General features: G+C 47.9%; 1 protein-coding gene across 8 annotated transcripts in view; it reads right to left on the bottom strand.

Moving 5' to 3' along the window:
* Positions 1–22,089, bottom strand: part of Ppp2r5c (protein phosphatase 2 regulatory subunit B'gamma) — a 131,378-nt gene that overhangs the window by 12,498 nt on the left and 96,791 nt on the right. For all 8 annotated transcript variants that reach the window (XM_076921161.1, XM_076921162.1, XM_076921163.1 and 5 more), the window contains 10 exons: positions 19,423–19,533; positions 18,000–18,092; positions 17,786–17,916; positions 12,656–12,715; positions 10,930–11,038; positions 8,822–8,875; positions 6,010–6,180; positions 3,420–3,547; positions 2,109–2,210; positions 432–504 (listed from right to left, as the gene is read on the bottom strand). In XM_076921161.1, the coding sequence (XP_076777276.1) occupies positions 432–504; positions 2,109–2,210; positions 3,420–3,547; positions 6,010–6,180; positions 8,822–8,875; positions 10,930–11,038; positions 12,656–12,715; positions 17,786–17,916; positions 18,000–18,092; positions 19,423–19,533 (1,032 nt within the window). The remainder of the gene's footprint in view (positions 1–431; positions 505–2,108; positions 2,211–3,419; positions 3,548–6,009; positions 6,181–8,821; positions 8,876–10,929; positions 11,039–12,655; positions 12,716–17,785; positions 17,917–17,999; positions 18,093–19,422; positions 19,534–22,089) is intronic.

Consider the following 22,089-nt stretch of genomic DNA (forward strand, 5'->3'; position numbering starts at 1 on the left):
GCTAGGGCAGAGGAACAGTTAGTGTGAGCAGGGCAGAATTCGGTTAGTTCTCAGCATCTTTCATCTGCTTCACCCTCATCTGTCTCGTGTATGAGAATAAGAAAGAGGAATATGGTTCAAGTGACAGCATTTATGACATTCGAGCAAGAAAGGACATTACAATCTTAGAGGTTATATCCTGGTTTTCTTTTTACCACATCCATCTTACTTTTAAAAAGGAGAGAAAAAAGTCAATTCTGTGGTAAAAGTTGTGTGGCAAATAAGTACTTATACAGGAGGAAGGTTACAAAGTTGGAAAGTGTTTTTATTGCGGACATTTGCACATACAGTGTTAGTGACACTGGCCTCCTTCCTGGGGTGGAGCCAGGTCCTATCGCATCAAACACTCACGCAAAGCCTCAACACTCCCGAGTTACTCTCTTTTTTAGTACCTGGGGATTCGCTTTGGCTAGATTTTCTATTTTAACCCATGCTTCTTCTCGCTCTTTCATTTTTAGCTTCTCTCTGAAAAACAGGAAAACATCATTTGATTAGGGAAGAGTAGCATTCAGGCAGGTTAGGGGGCAAAAGCAAGGAGACAGCAGCGCCACAGTCACGCTTTCCAGTGTTTTCTGGTCTTACTCCATGTCTTACACTGTGGCTCTCAACATGTGTAACGCAAAAAGAAACCTAAAAGCTGGCCAAGAGTTAGACTAAAGATTCTTAAAAATTAAAAATTTAACAAGACTTTACAACATAGCACCCCTCCCCCATCTCCTTCAAGTCGGTCCAATGTTCCTAGCTTGGCTGACTGCCTGCTTCCATACCCACTGCACTGGCGAGTCTGCGGAGGAGCCAAGGAGGCAAGAGCTGGCACCCTAGCCGTGACAGCATTCCAAGGGAGACCGGGGTTGCTTCTCATTCCACTATTAGACACACCGAGTTTGAGCCACTTTATTTTTGTTTTGTTTTGAACTCTCAAAATGCACCACCACAGGCAACTTCACACCACCACTCTCTAGGAGTGGAGGAGGCACTACTGGAGAGGTGGTTTCCATCCCTGGGGGCTGAGCCCTGGTCTGGCATGGCTCCCTGTGGTTCTGCCACCCTGTGCATTGATGACACGCATTCTATATTTTACCAGGGTGCTCTGCCTCACTCCACCTGCCCTGCTATGGCAAGGACTGTTGTTACAACCTGGTAACCATTTTGGTTACAAGGAACCAAAACAGAGCCCGATTCGCAGCCAAAACTCACATATTATCTAAAAATTGAAGAAATGGTGGTAGGCTGAACAAACATAAACGTCCGGTAGTTCGTCTACCATAACCACTTTTAAGTGGTTAGTTAAAAACAAAATCTGCCAATGGTTCACACTGGGTTAGGAAGAGTGATTGGTCTCTTCTTCTTTTTTTCTCTTTTTCTTTAAATAGATAGGGTTTCACTATATGCCTAAGCCTGGCCTTGAACCTGTAGTAATCCTCTTGCCTCAGCTTCTGGAGTTGAGATTATGGACTTGTGTTGCTATGCCTGGTCTAAAAAGTGGCTTACTTAAGTAAGTAAGTAAGTAAGTAAGTAAGTAAGTAAGTAAGTAAGTAAATGCACTATTGTTGTGTGGGTGTGAGGCAGGTACAGGAGACGTCGTGAGTGTGGAGGGAGAGAACAGCTCTGTGAAATGCACTATTGTGTGGGTGTGAGGCAGGTACAGGAGACAGCGTGAGCATGGAGGGAGAGAACGGCTCTGTGAAGTTTCTTTCCATACAGGGTCTGAGCTCAGGTCTTGTACAGCAAGTGCCTTTACCCACTGAACCATCTTGCCAGCCCCCAGAGTGACCTTTCATAACTCATCAATCACATGACTATGCACCCAGCCTAGGGACAGAGCACAGCTTCTAGGGAGACACGGCCTCTGGAGTCCCCACATGCACAGAAACAGTTCTCTGAAAAAGATGAAGGTAACTCAGGACATAGAAAGGCACATGCCCTTTGGTGACAGGCCACCATCAACCTTTAACCTTCTTCCTAAGCCAGAGCAGAAAAGGATTGCTTCACAAATTCAAAGTTAAGAGTAACTGCAGGACAGGCAGAGGTGGTGGAATACTCAGGAGCCTGTACGAGGAGCCACTTACTTGAGTTTCTCTGCTTTGAACTGCTGGGTGCAGTCATCGAAGAGTTTCTGGTTCATCTCCATGAAGAGTTTCAAAGCATTGTATATCAAGCCGTGTATTGTCCTGCAGAGCAAATGCCAGAGTGAGAGGCCGACACTGGGTCCTCCTCATCCTCTGCCTCCTGTCTCACCTCCCTCCCCTTGAGTCCTCGGTCTCCCTTATCTCTGAGGTCCTGCCTACTCGCAACAAGCTCACTTGGTTCTAATACAAGCTGCTAGTTATGATTTAGTCATTTCCCAACTCAGCGCTTACAGGTGCCTGTCAGGTCAGAAGTTCACCTTCCAACTTACAGCAGGCAAAGCCACTTTGCCTGAAGACTGACTAGAAAATGTGGAGTCCTGAAAAGAACTATGGGTAAGTTATTCAGATGGCAGTAACACAACGACTGGGCTTAGGATGCTCCCGGAGAGGGAAGCGCTGGCGTCCACATCTGGCTAAAGCTGAGTGATAAACTCAGCACCCAACATGTCTGACATGTGGAGTCCTTGCAGGGTGTGAGAGAGCTCTGCATGGGTGAATTGACTTCCTTTTCCTCTGAAGTGAATGAAAAGAGAGGGGACTGAACAGTCCTCATCCTCAGGCCATCTGAGTCACCATTCTTCTCTTTCAGGCTCTAGGTAGTGCCCACAGCAGGGTGGCCACTGAGTTTAACGGTATGTCATGGGATTGAAGGGCCGTCTAAGAACTGGTGTGATCACTGAGTTCCAGCAGGACTGAGTCCTATGAACTCTGCAGTGACCTTTGAACTTCCTTGGAGGCTCTAGGAGAGGCCTGAAAGGTGCTGTTGCTAAAACCAGCAAGGAGAGGGTGCAGACACATAGGCCCTGTGCTGGCATGGCATGGGGTTGAGGAGACAAAACAACAGGCCACGGAGATGTGACCTGCACTGCGGCTTAACTTAAAAACTCACAATGAGCTGGGTAGTGGCAGTTGCACACCTTTAATCCCAGCACTGAGGAGACAGAGGCAGGTGGATCTCTGAGGTTGAGGCCAGCCTGGTCTATAGAGTGAGTTTCCGGACAGCCAGGGCTACACAGAGAAACCGTGTACCAAGCCAAACCAAACCAAACCCAACCCAACCCAACCCAACCCAACCCAACCCAACCCAACCCAACCCAAAACATCCCCCCAAACCAAAACAACAAAAGTCACAGAGAAACTGATGTTCATTTTAAAAGCTGATGGTAAATTGAGAGTTCAGCTGTAACCACAGTGACAGCAAGGCATGCACTATTTAAAAGTGATCAGGAGCTAGCGGCCTCTGGTTCCTACTTGTTCCAGTGGGTCTTTGAGTTGCGGTATAAGGACGGAAACATGATGGGCAGAATCTTCGCTGCATTGTCACTGATTAAACTCATGATGTACTCATTGTTCCAGTAATAGAGTGCCCGCTCTGCCACCTGCAAGACAGGGGTGCAGAAGTGTTGGTGATCTGCACAAATATGAGGCAAATAAATATTCCCACTGTTAGTCTCCTGAGTAGAGGATGTACTGGATCACACAATCACAACCATTTCCATCAACTCTAACAGGCCAGGTTGTGACAGTGAAGAGGCAGAATGAGGACTTACAGATCAAGAGCACACACTTGCATTCACTTCTCCATTTATCCATTAAACATTCATATGAGACCCCAGGCTGGATGCCAACACTAAGTGAAAGAGATATGTGTGTGCGTGAATGCAGTCTGTAGTGTATGCATGTGTACATGGACACACACATGTGGAGGCCAGAGGCTGACCCTGGGTGTCTTCCTAAATTGCTTTCCATCTTAGTTTTCAAGACAGGGTCTCTCACGAAACGTGGCTGGCTGGCAGGGACTCTCCGGTCTGTCTCTGATGCCCCGGTGCTGGCTTACAGGTGTGGCCAGGAGGTGCAAACTAAGTAGATCCAGAATGTGGTGCAGTGGCCACCTGCAGACCCTCAGAGCCAAGCACAGATCTGTCCAGAAGCCTTGAGTGAGTGGGTGGGGCAGGAGGCAGCTGTGGAGGGTTCAGGAGCCAGGCTCAGTTCTTCAGAGAAAGTGACAAGAGGTGAGCTTTGCCAATGGGTAAAAACACATACAGAAATTCAGCGCATGTGTTTGGCTTTGGTTTTTGTTTCTTAAAAAGGGCTAGCGAGATAGCTCGGGGTAAAGGTACTTGTGGCCAAGCCTAATGACCTTAGTGTGATGTCTGGAACCCACATGGTAGAAGACAGCCAACTCCTTCATACACACACACCCTATGGTACACACTTGTCTCCACCTATGCCCAGCACACACACACACACACACACACACACAGTCTCTACCCATGCCCAGCCACACACACACCAATGCCCAGCACACACACACACACACACACACACACACACACACACACACACAAACACACACACACAGAGAGTTTGAGGATGTCTCTCTATTGCTCATGCTGAGCCACTTACCCATAGAGCCTTGCACATACTGGGAATAAGGGTGTACACCACTATGAATGACAGATAATTGTTTAAGAGTTCAAGACCTTCTGTTTTCAATGCACAATTGATAATCTTTCCACTCAGGCCCCCAAGTGTGGGAGCTACAGGTGAATGCCATCGTGCCTGGCCAATACCCTACCTGGTTTTTTTTTTTTTAAATCACATTTATTATGTGTGTATGTGTGTGGTATGGAATACCTTCGCAGCCCCTAGGACAACATGGAGGAGTTGGCTCTCCTTTCACTATGTGGATCCTAGGGGCCAAACTCACTGAGACATGAGTCTCTCGGGACTGTTGGTCCCTTCACGCAGCCCTGGGTGCTCAGCTAGTGTCATGGTGGCTAAGATGTCATAGCTTTCAGGGTCACCAGCTTCCTGGGGCACAAGGTTCTGCTGACCATCACATCAGCTGGACACAGCAGGTGCCCCTGGAAGGGGACACAGCCAAGGCTCAGAGAACTTGAGAGTAGAGAGTGGGTGACGGACACTAGCTTCCCAGACAGGATTTTGGTAGTTTAAAAAAAAAAAAAAAATCAGAAATACTAATTTTTTCTTTTCTTTTTTTGTATTATCCTCTCTCTCCTTTTTTTCCCTCCCTTTCTCCCTTCCTTCCTTTCTTCCTTCCTTCCTTCCTTCCTTTCTTTCTTTCTTTCTTTCTTTTCCTTCCTTCCTTCCCCTCTTTCCTTTCTTTCCTTTCTTTCTTCTTTCTTTCTTTCTTTCTTTCTTTCTTTCTTTCTTTCTTTCTTTCTTTCTTTCTTTCTTTCTTTCTTGAGATAGGGTTTCTCTGTGTACCCTAGGCTGTCTTCGAACTCACAAAGATCTGCCTGCCTCTGCCTCCTGAGTGCTGGAATTAAAGGCATATGCCCCCACTGCCAGGGAGAAGTACTTAATTTTAAAAGATGTAGAGAGATACAAATGTATATGTCAGAAAGGAAGCACTTTAATGAAGAGAGAGATTTTCAGAGTTAAAAGGTTTTTACTGTTACTCAATGAGGTATTCATTGAGTTGGATAATTCAATTAAGAGAAATTAGGGCCCTATGAACCTGGCAGTATATCACCTGAATGCAGAGCTTTATTTACAGAGACAATGCTGTTAATCACAGTTGCTGAGAATTGTGTTTTCAGTGATTAAAATAGGGGCTGGAAGTAAAACTACCCAGAAGTACAGAGTCTCTCAATAGCCTAGGCTGGTCTCAATCTGTAGCAATCCTCCTGCCTTAACTTCCCGAGTCACCCCATCTGGCTACCATTTTAGCATATAATTTTGAAGTATATGTTAAATAAAAAAACTTGAGTGTCACCAGTTGATCACAGCAGAACCAGAGCACAAACAGCCCCACACTGAGAATGTCATTTTGACAGAAGCACCTGACCACAGCCCGTCACCCAAACCCACATACCTGGAAGTGAGGGCTGGAAACACATTTGGCTAACTGTCGGAAAAGAGGCTCCATGATCTTCACAAATTCTGATGGTTCAATTACATCTAAAATTTCTTCTAATTCATTTAAGAACATTACTTCTTTTGGACTGTGAGTCTTTGGCCAGTATTTGAGAAGTGCCATTACCACCTACAAAACAGTAACAGCAAACAGAATGATTTCACAAGATGTCAAGACATTCTAGGGCAATGGTTCTCAACCTGTGGGTCACAACCCCCTTGAGTCTTGGGGAGCCTGTCCTGGTGTATCCAGGAGCAATGCAGTGACTGCCAAGACATGTGGGTCATCCCATTAGCTGAGGGAGACAAGTGGACAGAAGGAGACAGTTGTGTGAAATCTCTCATGAGCCTCTAGCCTGGCAACAAAGAAGACAGTTTCTATGTCTAGTGTGCCCAGGACACTGTGGACATGAGAAATATCAATTACAGGGTCAGCAAATGCCCTTTATATACTGCACACTTTTAAGTGGAACACTAGATGGGCCGTTTGGACTGTCAGCTTGATTGGATTAAGAACTGCCTAAGGCATTAATGACACACGCCCAAGGGCTCATGCTCTGGGCTCTTGCAGAGAGGATTAACTGTAGAGAAGACCTGCCCTGTGTTGGTGGCATCATCCCAGGGTGGAGTCCTAGATGAAGTAATAATGGAGAAAGGCAGCTGCATTCTGGACTTCCCTCTTTCCTGATCTGTCTGGATTCAAAGTGTTTAAGCCATGTGGTCCTGCAGCTGTCAGCTCCGCTGCACTCTCAAACCATGAACTGGACTCAACCTTCCCTGGAAGTCATCTACTGGTGAGAATTTAACTGCAGTAACTGACACGACTTGTAAAGCAATTCCACATGGCAACCGGGAGCCCAGGGCAGCATGTGAGGTTCATGTGTGCTGAGTGTACACACTCCTTTGCAGTTCACACCTCCAACTTAAGTCTTCAGTGCTAGACAGGACACCTTTAGTCCCAGCACTTCTTGGGAGGCAGAGACTGGCAAATCTCTGAGTTTGAGATCAGCCTGGTCTACAGAGAGAGTTCCAGAACAGCCAGAGCGACACAGAGAAACCCTGTCTCAAAAACCAAACTAAACCAAACCAACCAACCAACCAAACAAACAAAAAACACAAAATGAAGTGTTCACTTGTAAACCAGACACAATGGCCTTTATTACATTTTTATAAAATATAAATTTCAATGGAAGAAATGTACCAGGTGAGAGTCCAAATGCTTTGAGTGCACTGAAAATGAGCTCTGCGTTCTGCAGCTGGACAGAGATATCTTTTCATCATCTGTCAACAGGAACTTCTAAACAACAGCTTGGCGTGGACACATCACACTGGGTGTGTGGGACTTTTGGCTTGTTTGTGCAGGGCCCTGCTGGTGGCTGGCATCCTATGTTTACGGTATGACAATCAGTCTCGCCTCCCAAAGGTAAGCTCACCCTCACAAAGCTGCCTATCTGTCATTACGCCGCATTAGTGGGACCGAAACCTTTACAGCTGTCACCTGAGTTCATGTTATGCTCAGACAGATGAGGAAAGACAGTCAATCTGGGTTAAGCAGGCCCGGGGTCAGGCTGGGACAGGCCCAGATGGCAGAGCTGTTTTGGGTGGGAGGATCCTGCCTGAGGCAAATGTGCACTAGCACGTGGTGAGGTCTTCAGTCAGCAGACACACACAAGGAAAAACCACGGGAGAAAACTCAGTGTACCTCCCCCAAACCCCCAAATGCCTCTCTTTCCTTTGACTTCTGAATGTAAAAGGGATGGTGGGAGCAGGCGGTATTTCTTTTCTTTTTAAAAGTAAATTATTATTTGTGGGGTGAGGTGTGGAGGAGAAACCTGAGCGATCATGCCAGCATGCTTGGGCATGTGAATGCCGCAGAGAGGCAGAGGGTGTCTGATCTCTCCGGAGCTAGAGTTATAGCCTGCTGTGAGCCACCACCTGGGTGCTGGGAACCTCTGAAGGACAACAAATGCTCTCAAACACTGCTGTCGCCCTAGCCAGCTTTTCCTCTTCTAAATAGGGTCTTGCTGCATAGCCCAGGCTGACCCCATACTCACAGTCATCTATCTATCTCAGCCTCCTGAGCCACTGGGTCTGGCTTGAACTGTAAGCCATCAACAGATGACCTGCATGGGCTACGGACGGTAGCTTTGGTTCTTTTAAAAGTGAATTCGGATGCTTACATCAGACAGGAATGAACTTGCCAAACATGCCTACGTTTATTGATTGATTTTTTTGTAGAGGTGCTAGGAGGAATTAATTTTTGAAAATTTAATAAAGATAAAACACCAAAAGAAAAATAAATTAGAAATCGAACCCAAAAGACAGTAGTCTAGCCTTCACTTGCTGTTCAGAGATTGTAGAATAACAACTCTAACTTAGAGAAACCTTCCAGAGCATCACCACCCTCTAGAGTGCAAGTGATTTCTACTCTCGCTCAGGCCACACCTACGCCTGAGTCAGGACAATTGCTGTCCAATGTGGAGGGAGAGCTCAACGGGGCCCAGGCTGGTGCCCACAGCCACTCAGGGGCCATGTGCCAAGGACTGTGGGGCAGTATGGGGCAAGGCGGCAAGCCTGTTATACAAAGCCTTCATTGCAGTGAAGGAACTTGTCACCAAACCACCACAGCTGAGCCTCCAACCCAGGAGTGAGATGAGCTTCCGACAGTGTTACCACTGAAGAAAACAGGGCTGACTGTGGTGAAATGCAAGGCATGGTGGCTGCTCAGGGAGGGACACAGCGGACAGTCACGGTCTGGATTGAGCACTTACTGGTTCAGTGAGGGTGCTGTCCTTCTCTAAAAACTGCACGACACAGTACGCCAGCTGAAAGGGAGGGAAGAGAGCATCAGATGGTCACTTCAGCATGGAAACGCCCTTCTAGGATGACCCTCAACCATCTTCTTCTGGGAAAATGGCCTGATGTGACTGAGATGCTCCACGTGCCACCCTCTCTGAGTGACACTTTCAGAAAAATACCTTTGGGACTGATGCCCACTGGATAGTTCTTTCCCTATCTGCGAAAATTTTATAGCTCTGTGTGTGTGTGTCTTTAGAAGATGAGAATGGACAAGTAATATAATATCTGGAAAGTTTTAGTGCAGGGTCCTACCAGAAATCTCTGAAGTATTCCTTCTTTGTCCTTTGAGATAATCTTTATGTGCAGCCCACAGCTGCTGCGGGCCTTCGGTCCGTCTCACAGCACTGAGATTAGATGTTCCTCATGCTCAGCTCCTTTATAAAGCGCTACTACTCAAAGCGAGTGTGATAAAAGACAAGCAGACCCACTACCAGGTGATGGCAGACAGAAAATACGTCAACTGCCTCTCGGGAGGACAGCGCATTGAGTCAAGGAGAAAACACACTTTCTTGTAGTGTATCCGCACCACCCGCTTCCAAGGACCGCTGGAAAATGGAATCTTATTTAATTTTTAGACAACGTTCTGTTATATACAGCCCAAGCTGGCCTCAAACTCATAATTTCCTGCCTCAGACTCCTGAGTGCTGGACTACAATGATGAGCTCTAAGCCTTGATAAAAACCTTTGTTGGGATGGAACCTGAGACCTTGCATGTGACAAGCAAGTGCTGTTCTGTGATGCCCACAGCCCTTCCAGGTGCTTTCTTAAAAAAAAAAAAATCATTGATTTATTTTTATTTTATGTGCAGTGGTGGTTTGCCTGCATGTAAGTCTGTGTGAGGGGGTGAGATCCTGGAGTTATAGACAGTGCTGTGTGGGTGTTGGGAATCAAACCTGGGTCCTCTGGAAGAACAGTCAATGCTCCTAACTGCTGAGTCATCTCTACAGCCCCCCCCCCCATGTGCTTTGTGTGTGTGTGTATGTGTGGGGGAATTAAAGTCTTAAAAATTTATTTTGTTACTTAAAAAATTATTTTGTTACTTTGTTTATGTATGTGAGTAACTCTGTGCTCCATGGCCATGCAGATCTCCAGCAACTAAAAAAGGCTCCACTGGAACAGGGTTACAGTTGGATGAGAGCAGCCTGTGGATGCTGGGAAATGAACATGGATCAGAGCAGCCAGTGCTGAGCCAACTCTCCAGCTCCCTGTCCATGTGCTCTTAATGCATAATGGCACCCTACTCCGTGTCCAGCCGTGCAAAGTTGCTTGTGGGCTGCAACCAACACTGGCCACCTCCTTGAGCCTCAGCATAGTTCAGTTCTGTCCATGGGAGAGCAGATCCAATGCAAACAGGTGGAAACAAGTCAGGGCCAGCAACCAACTAAGGCGGCAGCACAGCTACACCGTGAGCCCTGCAGGTGGCTTCTACAGGGGTCAGAGCACACCACTGGCTGTGGCTATCTGACTTCTGTCTCTAGGGCATTAGGTTTAGATCACACTAAGAAATCTCCTTACAAAGCTGGGTCCCCCGTCTCTGTAAAACCTACGTTCCAGAGAATTCCCCGAATTTCTTTCTTTCTTGTATGCATAAAAGTGTGTGTATGAATACCTGTGGAGGTGAGAAGCTGACACTGGTGTTTTCCTTGATGCCTTCCAGCTTGTACCACTGAGGTAATGCTCTCCCGCTGAACCAGGAGCTAGCTGCAACATTGCTAGTTTAGCTAGCCAGCTTGCTTCTGGGATCCTGCCTCTGCCTTCTAAGGTAGGGAGCACGAAGGCTGCCACATCTCTGCCATTTACATGAGTTCTGGGATCTCAACTCTGGTCCTCATACTTGATAGCAAGCAATTATACAACTAAGCCATCTCCCACCCTCTTCCAAATTTCTTACAAGGACTCTGTCCCGGACTTTGGAATACTGCCAGAAGCCATTTTCACTGAGGTACAGTTATGGGAAGGAGGCACTCTCATAAATGGCTGGCCCGCTGCAGAGGCGGGCAGCTGTGCTTGGCTGCCTTACCTGGGGATGGTAGACACTCAGGGACTTCACTTTGTGCAAGGGCAGCAACACCTTCAACAGGAAAATCTTGTGCTCTTCCTTTAGTGGTAAGGCAAATCCATTAATTATACTGTGAAGAGAGAATTCAGCTTGAGTATGTACGCATCCCAGACTATAATCAGAAACCATGCTTTCTTTTAGCTTCTCTTTTCAGCATGAAAAGCCAATGGGCAAAATATTTACTTCAGAATAAAGAGGATATTAATAGGAACAACCACAAAATGGCCTTCCAGGGAGCATGGCCACTTTTAGTGTTTTTGCTATGGGCCACAAGTCCCAGCACAGGGTGGGGTTGGGTGGGGGTGGGGCAGCTGGGCTGCAGGAGCTCCTGGAGGCAGACTAACACTCCTAAAGCTGCAGTAAACAGCTCAGGGGGGGATCTAGTTCCAGGTCCTCCCACCCAGCACTTTGCTTTAAGACTTCTACATTCCAGACCATTATCCTAGCTTGGACCAGAGTCCCGTCCCTCCCAGTGTGCAGGCTGAGTGTTGTTCACTCTGTAGGAAAGGCACACCGCAGAAGGACCTCCAAACTGAACATCAGCTGGCTTATCCACGAGGTCTCATGATTAGGCAAAGCAAACAAATGTTTCTCAGAGCTAGAGAGAGCCAGAGCTAGTAACTCGGCCCTCTAGGAGTCAAGGGTGGTGTGCACATCTGGACGGAAATCCTGGGTGAACCCTGTGCTGGAGGCAGGATTGAAAAGACAGTGTGGTAAGATTCATACGTAACATGGCTCATATCACTCCTGACACATGGCAGAGGGCAACAGCAGGAGGGAACTGAGCCTTCTTCTATTTACCAGAAGGAGCTTGCCCAAACTCATGGAACTGGGAAGGGAAGCCCTTAGTCACACTAAGTAAGCATGCTACGAGGGGCAGACCCATCCTAAGCCTAGCAATTTTTCAAATCACATCTAAAGCAGCAACCTGGGAGACCAGCTAAACAACAGTGTCTGTGTGTGTGTGTGTGTGTGGTGTGTGTCTGTGTATGTCTGTGTGGTGTGGTGTGTGTGTGTGTATGGTGTGGGAGGGTCCAGGGGAGGGACACAGACTACAGGTTCAGAGGCTAGAGGGAGCCACCACATTCTGTACATAGACGGGACGACTTCAGAGTAATTCAGAATACTCAGCTGCAGATGCACATGGATTCCCTAGAGGCACCGGAGAGAATCATTGTCTAGACCACCTACCTCTTAGCTCCAAGCAAACCTTTCGGGAAACAGTGGGTCAGGGAATCTTATATTAGAGTTACAGGATTTTTAAAAAATTTATGATAGTATGTAAAGACTTTACTTAGATTAAAATGATAAAAACTCAATTATACTATACATATGAAAGGCCAATAAAATGATCTAATTTGAAATATCAGCATTTACTCAACTCCTCAAATATATATTCTTCAAATACACTTGTAATATCAACCTCTTCTCTAACTACTTTTAACACTATTCGAGGGAAAATAAACAGAAATTCCATAGTTTCTGTAGTCATGGACTGAGGTGTATGAGAGGCTTCCGCCTATGGAGCCACAGAAACAGAAATGCGTTATTATTTGGTGCAAGTTCACCAGCCTTCCTTCTTACATCAGACTATTTCCATTCTTTCAGGACCTGGCTGAAATGGCTCTGCTCTGGGGCAGGGGTCAACTCTAGCTTCAGCTGCTCACTGCCAGGTACAGCGACTTACCTTCCCAGGATCTCCAGTAACTCTGCTATGCCATTGTGGTGCTCTGTCTCATAGATAAACCTGCAACATACAAAGCACCATAGTGTTAGACCTGAAAGAAAGGCTGGAGGAGGAGCTGGGGCCAGCAGCTCAGGCACCTTGGAGGATAGCTGCTCAGGTGCTTTCAGATTTCAGAGTCCATGAAATCCTCAAAGGCTGGGATGGAGTACCCTGAGGTTAGATATTAGATAGCCTGTGTAGTGCAAATTTCTTCAATATTTTATTCTGAAAAATTTTAGGTATCCAGGAAGCCAACATCTGTGTTTCAACCAGTAGATTCAGATAATGGCAGTTTGCATTGTTGTCTGCCTGGTCCTGTTTACATCTGTCCAGCCTTCTGTCCTATCCACCTGCTAACCCATCAGCATAAGGTGACTTACTCAGTTTTAGAGCTTTTGATACCTAGCACCGACCCCTGCACCCCGTGGCTAGAAGTTCCTCTTTGAACACCACATTGTCTCTCCCTACCAGTTCTGAGCCTGCTTCCTCAACGGCAGCTTCCCATGTACAGTCCGCTTCTCCTCTGTGCCTCTGTGGCATCTCTGCCCACCATATCCAACACAGGTATCTAGGGAGCTCTTGACGCATGCACCCCACTCTGTGTCAGTTTGTTTCCCTCTAGACAGGGACAAGGACTTCCTATGAACGTGTTCCTGGTGCTAAGACAAAGCCTGCCATCTGTGTGCTACTTAAACATGTCTGGTAAGTGAACTGGGAACAAGAATAGGCAACAGGACAATGTCCACCCCCAGGAGTCCATGGAGACTGAACCCAGCTACTTGACTGCTGGTGGCCTACAGCACAGGGCAGCACATTTAGGACACATGATGGTGAAGGAGGCCCTTGCCCATCAGAGGAAGCACCTCCCACAGAAGCTGCTTACTGGTTTCTGGCCCAAATCCCAGTATCCTGAGACAAATTGGCTAGCAACCTTATAGTGCAGAAGAGGTTAAGTATCCAGACCTGAAGAAGTCTGAGGAGCAGGTTGAGACATCTCTGTATTCTCAGATGGCCAGGCCTCCTTGATGGCTTGCACTAAACCCCAGGAGGCCTCTGACAGACTCATCAAGGTGAGGCATGCAGCAGTGTGTATTTGCGTGTGTGTGTGGGGGGGAGGGGAAAACAGTGTGTGATCCAGGTGAGACAGGCTGGTGGGCCAGACAGCATGTGGGCAGGTTCCGAGGTTCCCGGCAGGCATACCCAGGAGCAGGAGCCTTGAGATGTGCTTGGCTGTAGTCTGAAGGTATGGCTGTGAGGGTTGTGCCAGAGCAATGGCTGTGGCGCACGCCTTTGATCCCATCACTTGGGAGGCAGAGGCAGCTAGGTCTCTGAGTCTGAGGCCAGCCTGGGGTACAGGGAGTTCCAGGATAGCAAAGGCTCCACAGGGAATCCCCCGCCCCATATGTGTCCCACCTGCTTCCTGCTGACCTCTTCCTACCCCTGCCCTAGAGCACAGAGCTGGCGTGTCAGCTGTCTGTGCAGGGCAGTGTAGGAAAGTGATTTACCGTGTAAAACTCAACTTGACAGTCTCCTCCTCTTCACATATTTTACCTCAAGTGTTTAAAAGACAGTTGCCACTCTAGCTGGTGCAGTACCCTTGCACATAGCTCACGGGACAGCCAGGCCTTGCTTCTCGTCCTTCTGGTCTATTACAGGAGGATGGTGGTCACTGTAAGTCACATGGCTTCCCACATTAATGCCACTTATGGAGGTGTCTTCGTTCTAAGCACCTTTAACTGACTATGTAAGAAAGAACGAAAGGAGGATCTACCTCCCTTCCTGTGGAGCTCCACTGTCCTGAGCCTTGCCTAGGATGGAGTATGCGGCACTCGTTTCTAGGTTAATCCCTTGAGGAGACGGGCAGCTTCTCCTGATTCCCTCCTGGAGGCAGTTAGTGCTCACGGAAGTAGCCCTAAAACTGGAAGAGGCAGCCCATGCCTGTAACTACAACAGTGGGAAGTTGGAAGCAGGAGAATTAGTGTCTGTTCAAGGTTAGTTCACACTTTTAAGAAAAAAACAAAACACAAAACCCCAAAACTCACAAGGCTCCAAGCATGAGCAGAGAGGCCATGTGAACAGAGATGCACAGCACTGAGGAGCTACTCAGGACCTTCCACCACAGACAACAGCAGTTCTGCTGAGCCCAGGTCAAGGTCAGAACTGAGAGGAATAACAGGTGCTGATTTAAGCTTCGGCACTGGGTGGGGCAGCAAGGAAAGGCCTGAGTGCTCTCTGGCCTGGCTAGCCTGCTGTTTACCGCTTTGGAAAGGTGGCACCGGAGTCGCTGTTGGCTCACACTAACGAACTGAGCCAATGAGAAACAATAGACAGGAATCTCAGCCTAATGGTTCAGTAAGCAGAACCAAGTGGCTCAAAACTGTGTTTCCTTACAAGATTTGGGTACAGGTTGAGAACTCCTTACCCAGAATGCTTTGGACCAGCAGTTTACAATATCAGAGCTAATCCAGATTCACATCTGCATATGCATGAGCTATAGCTTGGGCTGTCACCCAAGCTGAAACCCAGAATTCAATTACTCTCTATTCATTTACTCTTTACACAGAGCTGGAAGGTAATGCCATGCAACAGTTTTAGGTTAAGCATGACTTAAAAAGAATTTTTTTTTTAAGAAAAAGAAAGAAAGAAAGAAAGAAAGAAAGAAAGAAAGAAAGAAAGAAAGAAAGAAAGAGAGGGAGGGAGGGAGGGAGGGAAAGAGAGAGAAAGAGAGAGAGAGAGAGAGAGAGAGAGAGAGAGAGACAGAGACAGAGAGAGACAGACAGACAGACACAGGTTTCTTTATGCTGCCCAAGCTGGTAACTATTAGGCTCAGACCAGACGATGCTGCTGCCTGAACCTCCTGCATAGTCTGTAGGCATGAGTCCCTGGTCATTCCTGCATTTGAACTATGACCCATCACACAAGGCAAGTGTTTAATTTTCCACGTGGTATCACCTTAGTGCTCAAAATATTCATATGTTAGTGTGTGTAGATCTCTGGGTCAGGGTATTGAACACACACAGTACTGCATCGCTATGATCTGGGAGACGCTCATGTGCTTTCTGACTCTCTTTTACATGAAACAACAATAAAGAGATCCAGGTCAATTTAGGGGTTCTTAGTAATATGTTTGCTTTTGAGTGTATATATCAAGATAACTACTGAAAAGATGACTTAAGGGAGGAAACAGAAATACCACGCTGCAGCACCAGCCCTTTGGACAAAGAGAACGGAACCGAATCATGCGCACTTATTCTGCATAAGCAGCTGAGCCGTCAGCACTTGAGGTAAGACCTGAGGTAGGAGGCCTGTCCACACACTCCCACAGGGCAAGGAGTTCATCACATCTGTGGTTCTGCTGCTGAGCAAGACCACCAGTCCAGAGAAACAACTCTCTGGGCAAGGCCTGGATTTCAGGGCTAAGAGACTGGAATCTAAGTTGTGCCCATTGTGTGTAGAGAATGATGTCAGCTGAGCGATGACCTTGTGAGGAAGCATAGCACCAAGAAGTAAAAGACCAGGAGCGGACGTCATTCTCTGACTCGTCAGCAAGCAAGGATGGGCTGGGCTCCATCAGAGAAACACTATGTATTACAGAGAACCTGGAAAGGCTCAAAGGGAAGCTATACAATGAGGGTCCCAATATTACCATTTGCCATTAGGCAAAAGATCCTAGGAGGGCCAGAGGGCCACTCAAGCTGCCAGTCTCACTCCCAGCTCCCCTTTCTGGGCCACTTTCAGTCAAGCTGGGAGCTGAGGCAAGGATCTGGCAGGCCAGTGCGCTGCCATGAGGGCTGAGGATGCCGGTCTTGTGTCTACACAGAAGCAGGTCTGGCCCACAGCAGACTGTGAAGCTTATTGATTTTATATCAGATGGACATCACATCTCCATCACTGCCAAGATCTGTTACTTCCAGGCTCCTCTAGAGTCAGATATCACAGCAGGAGGCCAGCTGAAGAAGCCAACAATCACCGAGTAATCTGCTTACGTAGTAAGCCTTTTGGGTACTAGTAAGAAAGAGCTACACAGCTTAGGCTGGGCAGGGTGACTCACAACCTCAGTCCTAGCAGAAGCAGGAGCTCTGAGTTTGAGGCCATCCTAGCCCAGTGAATTACAGGCTAGCTAGGGCGACAGTGAGACCTTCCCATGAAAGAGCTGCGCAGATTCTTCCACCAGCACTCACTCTGTATCACTTGGGTGCATACAGAGCTGGTGTCAGTCACCGAGGCTGCCCTTGGGGAGTAGAAACCATGTCAGCTCATGTCACTTCCTGAGGAAGGAGGTCTGAGGGCTCAAGGCAAGGCAGGGCAGCAGGACAACCTGAGATAACACACGGCTGCACAGTCTGGGACAGGCCAGACCCGGGAGGCACAGACATAGCCTAGGCCTGTTGCACCCGTCAGTAACAGCGACATGAACCATGGCTCGCTAGGACCTCGATGTAGACAAAGCTGTGGCAATCCTTCTGCCTCAGCCTCCAGAGCCCTGGATTACAGGTGTATACCTGCATGCTCACCTGGGATTATAGATCTTACGAATCATGAGGCCTGGTCAGAGGTGAGATGGGGTAGGGGAGGGGGGCAGGTGGAGGTAAGACATCTGGGGTCACAGCCATCAGTGGACTTGGAGGCTTTTGGTGTGTCCTTTCTTAGATGGGGGCCCCGGGGGAAGGTCTGTGGTCACTCTCTGGTCCTGAAGGACCAAGTCTGGGCATAGATAGGAAAGCTGTCCTGTCTGCCAGCTGCCAGGCTCTCCTCTCTGTGTTTGGCTGGCCTTCAAACTGTTCACCTAATTCCCAGGTCCTCCCAGGCAAAGGCTGCCCACTTCTGTCCCTCCTCTTCCTTCCTGTCTTCTCTGTGACTGAGCAGGAGTAAGAAGGTAGCAAGCAGAGCATGGGACAGAAGCATCCACATGTGAGCAGCTGGACAACTGCAGGAACCCAGCAAGGGTTCCTATGTGGTAAGACACCAGGGTGGGTGGTGGTGGGTGGGTGGAGAGCATGAGGGGCGAGATCACGAAAACATGACTCAGTTCCCCTCCCCGTCTTTGATGTGACAACATCAAGGCTGGATGACAACCACATGGGGACTTACCTATAAAATATATTATTGATCTGTTTCCTGATGTAAGCGCGCAGGCCTAAGAACTTCCCATAGATCCTGTGCAGGGTTGTTTTTAGAAAATCTCTCTCCCGAGGATCCTCGCTGTCAAAGAGCTCTAGAAGCTTTAAGAAAAATAAAGTCGCACTTAGTGACAGTGGCCACTCTGTCCTTACGGCTGTTGAGGAACACCTCTCTGGGAACTTACCTGCAATACAAACTTCTGATCAATATATTTCTTTGCTATATTGGGTTGGAAATCTGGAGACTCTAAAAATCTTAAGAAAAATTCATAAACAAGCTAGGAGGAAAAAAGATAACAGTGAGTCAAGTTACGTGGTACTTCACCCAGGATTAAGTACACCGCTCTAATTCATTATCTGTTGAAAACACTGGACTTAAGAAAAACCACACATGCATTCAAATTAACGCTGAACTGTGTGGCTTAGCGTAATTATAATTGCAAATGGAATTCTTCTATTTAGTGAGAACCACACACTGTTTCATAAATGGCACACAGTGCTTTTCATGGCTTAGCTGCTACACCTGGACCATGACCAGGCTTGTGGGTGGAGCCTGCAGTCTGCCATCTACATGTCTCACGGAGTTCTAAGTGGACAGGAACTTTTAGGATCGCCTGGGAGAGGAACACAAAAAACACAGCCACTGAGCCACAACCTCTGTGGTTCCCTTGTAAATAAACACAGCACAGCGGGCTAGATAGCACGGACGGTCTATCATGGGCTGTGTAGAAGCCAGACGCCTTGAGGGTGGAACATCTGGCTCCTTCCCAGGTTTCTCACTTTGCTTCCTTTCCTCACCAAGGGCATATGTAAATGGTACCAGTGGCTTTGCATCTTACAGGTGTCAGCAAGGAGCCTAGGACACACAGGGACAAAAGTCAAACCCAGGTACTGAAAGCCAGGAGTACACCTGGGAAATGCTCTAAACCTGCGCTGGGCAGTTTATATCAACTTGGCACATGCGGCAGTCATCTAAGAGGAGAGAATCTTGATGGAGAAAAGGCTGTAAGCGAGCCTGTAGAGCGTTTTCTTATTTACTGATTGATGAGGAAGGGCCAGCCCACCGCAGGTGGTGCCACCTCTGGGCTGGTAGTATTGGGCTCTCTAAGAAAGCAGGCTGAGCAAGCCATGGCAGCAAGCCAGGACAGCACTCCTCCAGGGCCTCTGCATCAGCTCCTGACACCAGGTTCCTGCCCTGTTTTGAGTTCTTGTCCTGACTTCCTTTGACAATGAACAGTAATATGGAAGCAAAAGCCAAATAAACCCTTTTCTCCCCAACTTGCTTTTGTCATCACAGCAACAGCAACCCTAACTAGGACAGAACCTGAACTCAGTGTAAAGTTGGTATCATCATTGAGGGCACACAAATCAGGCTACATAACTCTGTGGCCTGTACAATGGGTCCATAAAATCAACCAATCAATTCCTCACATACTCATTCAATCTTTCTTGTTTCTTCCACTTTTTCTTTCCTTCCCCTTCTCTGCTCTGCTAAAAATTTTTCAGACCAGAGACTCCTTTAGATCAGAAGCTACCAGTTAGAGAGGCCCTGGGCCACCACCCACTCAGCATACACTATCCTATCTGAGTTGCTGCCAAGTCCAGTACCTGCAGATGAGGCCAGGCTGCTTCTAACGTTGGTTCATCTTCTTCTGGGTCGAATTCTGCTCCCGTAGGATTGGAGGAGGGTGGCAAGGTTCGAAACATGTTGACTGCAAACTAAAACCCATATATTCCATGATCACAACCAGGATCCCTCAAGTCCTAACACAAACATTCCAAGGAACATAAATAAGCCTAGTGACAGATGCTTCCCATTCTATGTTGGTTGTTATTTTTTCTGCTTTTCTTAAAACTCATGTTTACATGTGTCATCTTATGACAACTATAAACCCACCAATGCCAATTTCAGTCCTGGGACCTGGTAACTGGTTTACAGGTGATCAAAGTCCTTGTCCCACATTGTCAAAAGCACAAACCCCCAAATCAGACATAAATGCAAGCGGCAGCTCCAGGACAACCTCTTGGGAGGCTAATGAACCTTGCAGTTCAGAGTCCAGTAGCCAAATGAGCAGCTGGGATTTCCCTGGCTCTCTTCCTCCTCCTCCTCCTCCTCTTCCTCTTCCTCCTCCTCCTCCAAGATTTATTTTCATTTTCTAAGTCTGAATATTTCACCCGCATGTCTGTGTACGTATGACTGGTGCCTGTGGAAGCACGAAGAGACCACTGGATGCCCTAGGGCTGAGGTTACAGATGGCTGCAAGCCATTAGGTGGGTGCTGGGAACTGAACCCATGCCCTCTGCCAGAACAGCCTTCTGAGAATCAGGATTAGAGTAATGAATCACCACCAGCAGCTCTTTCTCGTTTCTCTCACCATTACCTAGCTTGCAATCCGGGCATTTCTTAGGATGTTACTAGCGTCAAAGCTAGGAGCAGCTATGCAGCTTCTATGAGGAATGACATGAAGGCAGAGACAGTGGAGGAGAATCACAGGGAGAAAAAGATGGCCAGAGATCCAGAAACAATGTCTGCCCAGTCATTCAAGTTTTGGCGACCACATGAAGTATGAGTATCAATTCTTGGCCTCTGGGGACTGGAGCCCTGTGGGGCCTCGCAAACAATGAATGGCAAGCAATGGTGAGGAGCAGGTGCACAGGACAGAGGGCTTCCTGAGGTAACACTTTCAAAGCCTAAGGATGAGGCAAGGAGATGGGACAAGCCCAGTCGCTCACAGCCTGCTGGGTCACCAGTGCCTCCTTGGGTGGCCCCACTGGCAGAGCTCACCGTCATCACCAGAGACTCCCTGTGCCTTACCAGGCTGTGAATGTATTAGGAGAAGAGAGAGTAGAACTGAGTCCTCTGTCTAGTGCAACTGTCTCCTCTCTCCTCAGATGGAGAAGAGCTAAGGGGCCTTAAAGACAATAGAAGACTGGCTCTCTGCTCTCTGATAAGCTGCAGGCTCAGGCTGTGCCATCTCAGAAGCAGAGTAGGGTATGTGGATACCCAGGAGGGTCAGCATCTGCAGAGGAGGCTGGGGATCCGGAGGAGGATGATCTTCAGTGATGCTGAACACTGCCCCGCAGGCATGGACACACCACGCAGGAAGGACCGACACACTGGTGGTGGCTAGAGGCAGTGATGGAGAAAACAAGCAACTGTTCCCCTGCTCAGAGAGAGTGAGAGGGTAAGCCCTTCAGAGGTTATCCCCAGGAAGAGGAGATGAGAGGACCACGGGGAAAGGCAAGAGCTCAAGAGGGAAATGGCAGCTTCTATCATTGGGCATTGTCATCCCAGGAGTTCTCCTGTAGAAAACCTGACACCTGGAGCTCCCAGGCACACCCTCAGCACATCACCATACACTGCTTCCCCAGAGAAGGTTGGTAAAACGCTGATGCTCCATGGGGGAAGGGACAGAGCTAAACACACAATGTGATACCCAAATTATACTTGGGTTTCTAAACGGGTACCATGTTTAAATATAAAAACTTCAGAAGCCAAATTTGTGGAAGGACACAGGTGGAAGAAGGAGATGGCACTCATGTAACCTCCATGCTCCTGAACCTGTGGTGCTGGAGCAATGGGAACAGGTCTGCCAGCGTGTCACAATCCTGTCAATGGAATGCATGTATTCAGAGCATAAAGGAGACTCAAACACACAACAGGAGTGGGTCACATGTGGGAGGGCAGCACGACACTGGAGCAGCACTTTTCTGTGGCCTTTTCTTATCTAGTCAAGACAGGAATGGGCATTCTGCCCGGGGCCTCAACGTGCCGTTCCTGAAAAGGGCAAGCCCTCTCTTCACACCAGGCTGCTCTGAGGGTCACTGAGAACATCTGCAAAGCATCCTGACAGTTGCCATTGTTCAGCAAGTCCCAAACATCTTTCCTGTAGATAGTAGGGGCGGGCTCACAAGCACGCAAACACGCATGTGTTTGCGTCTGATCCACACCGCTCCACCGGTGCCACAAGGGGGACCGACTGTAATACCAGAAAGAAGCGACACTCCCTCCCATTTTTAGGTCAGCCCCGCAGATCTTTCTCAGAGTGTCTTATTCCCTGACTTAAACATAAGCCAAAGCAGCCTGAAAAACAATTTAAAAAGAAGACTCTTACAGTCCAGCAGCCCTGTCCAGCTTCTCTGTGCCTGTATTAGCCATTACCATGGGTGGATTGATGAACACTTAGCTGTGATGTAAAGGGACAATCTCAAACAGAATGAGGATTCTCATTGCACAGACACTGGGCCAGAGTTTTCATTCTCAGCTCTTTGGTT

Source organism: Arvicanthis niloticus, chromosome 23 (assembly GCF_011762505.2).
Source record: "Arvicanthis niloticus isolate mArvNil1 chromosome 23, mArvNil1.pat.X, whole genome shotgun sequence".
Classification (NCBI taxonomy): domain Eukaryota; kingdom Metazoa; phylum Chordata; class Mammalia; order Rodentia; family Muridae; genus Arvicanthis; species Arvicanthis niloticus.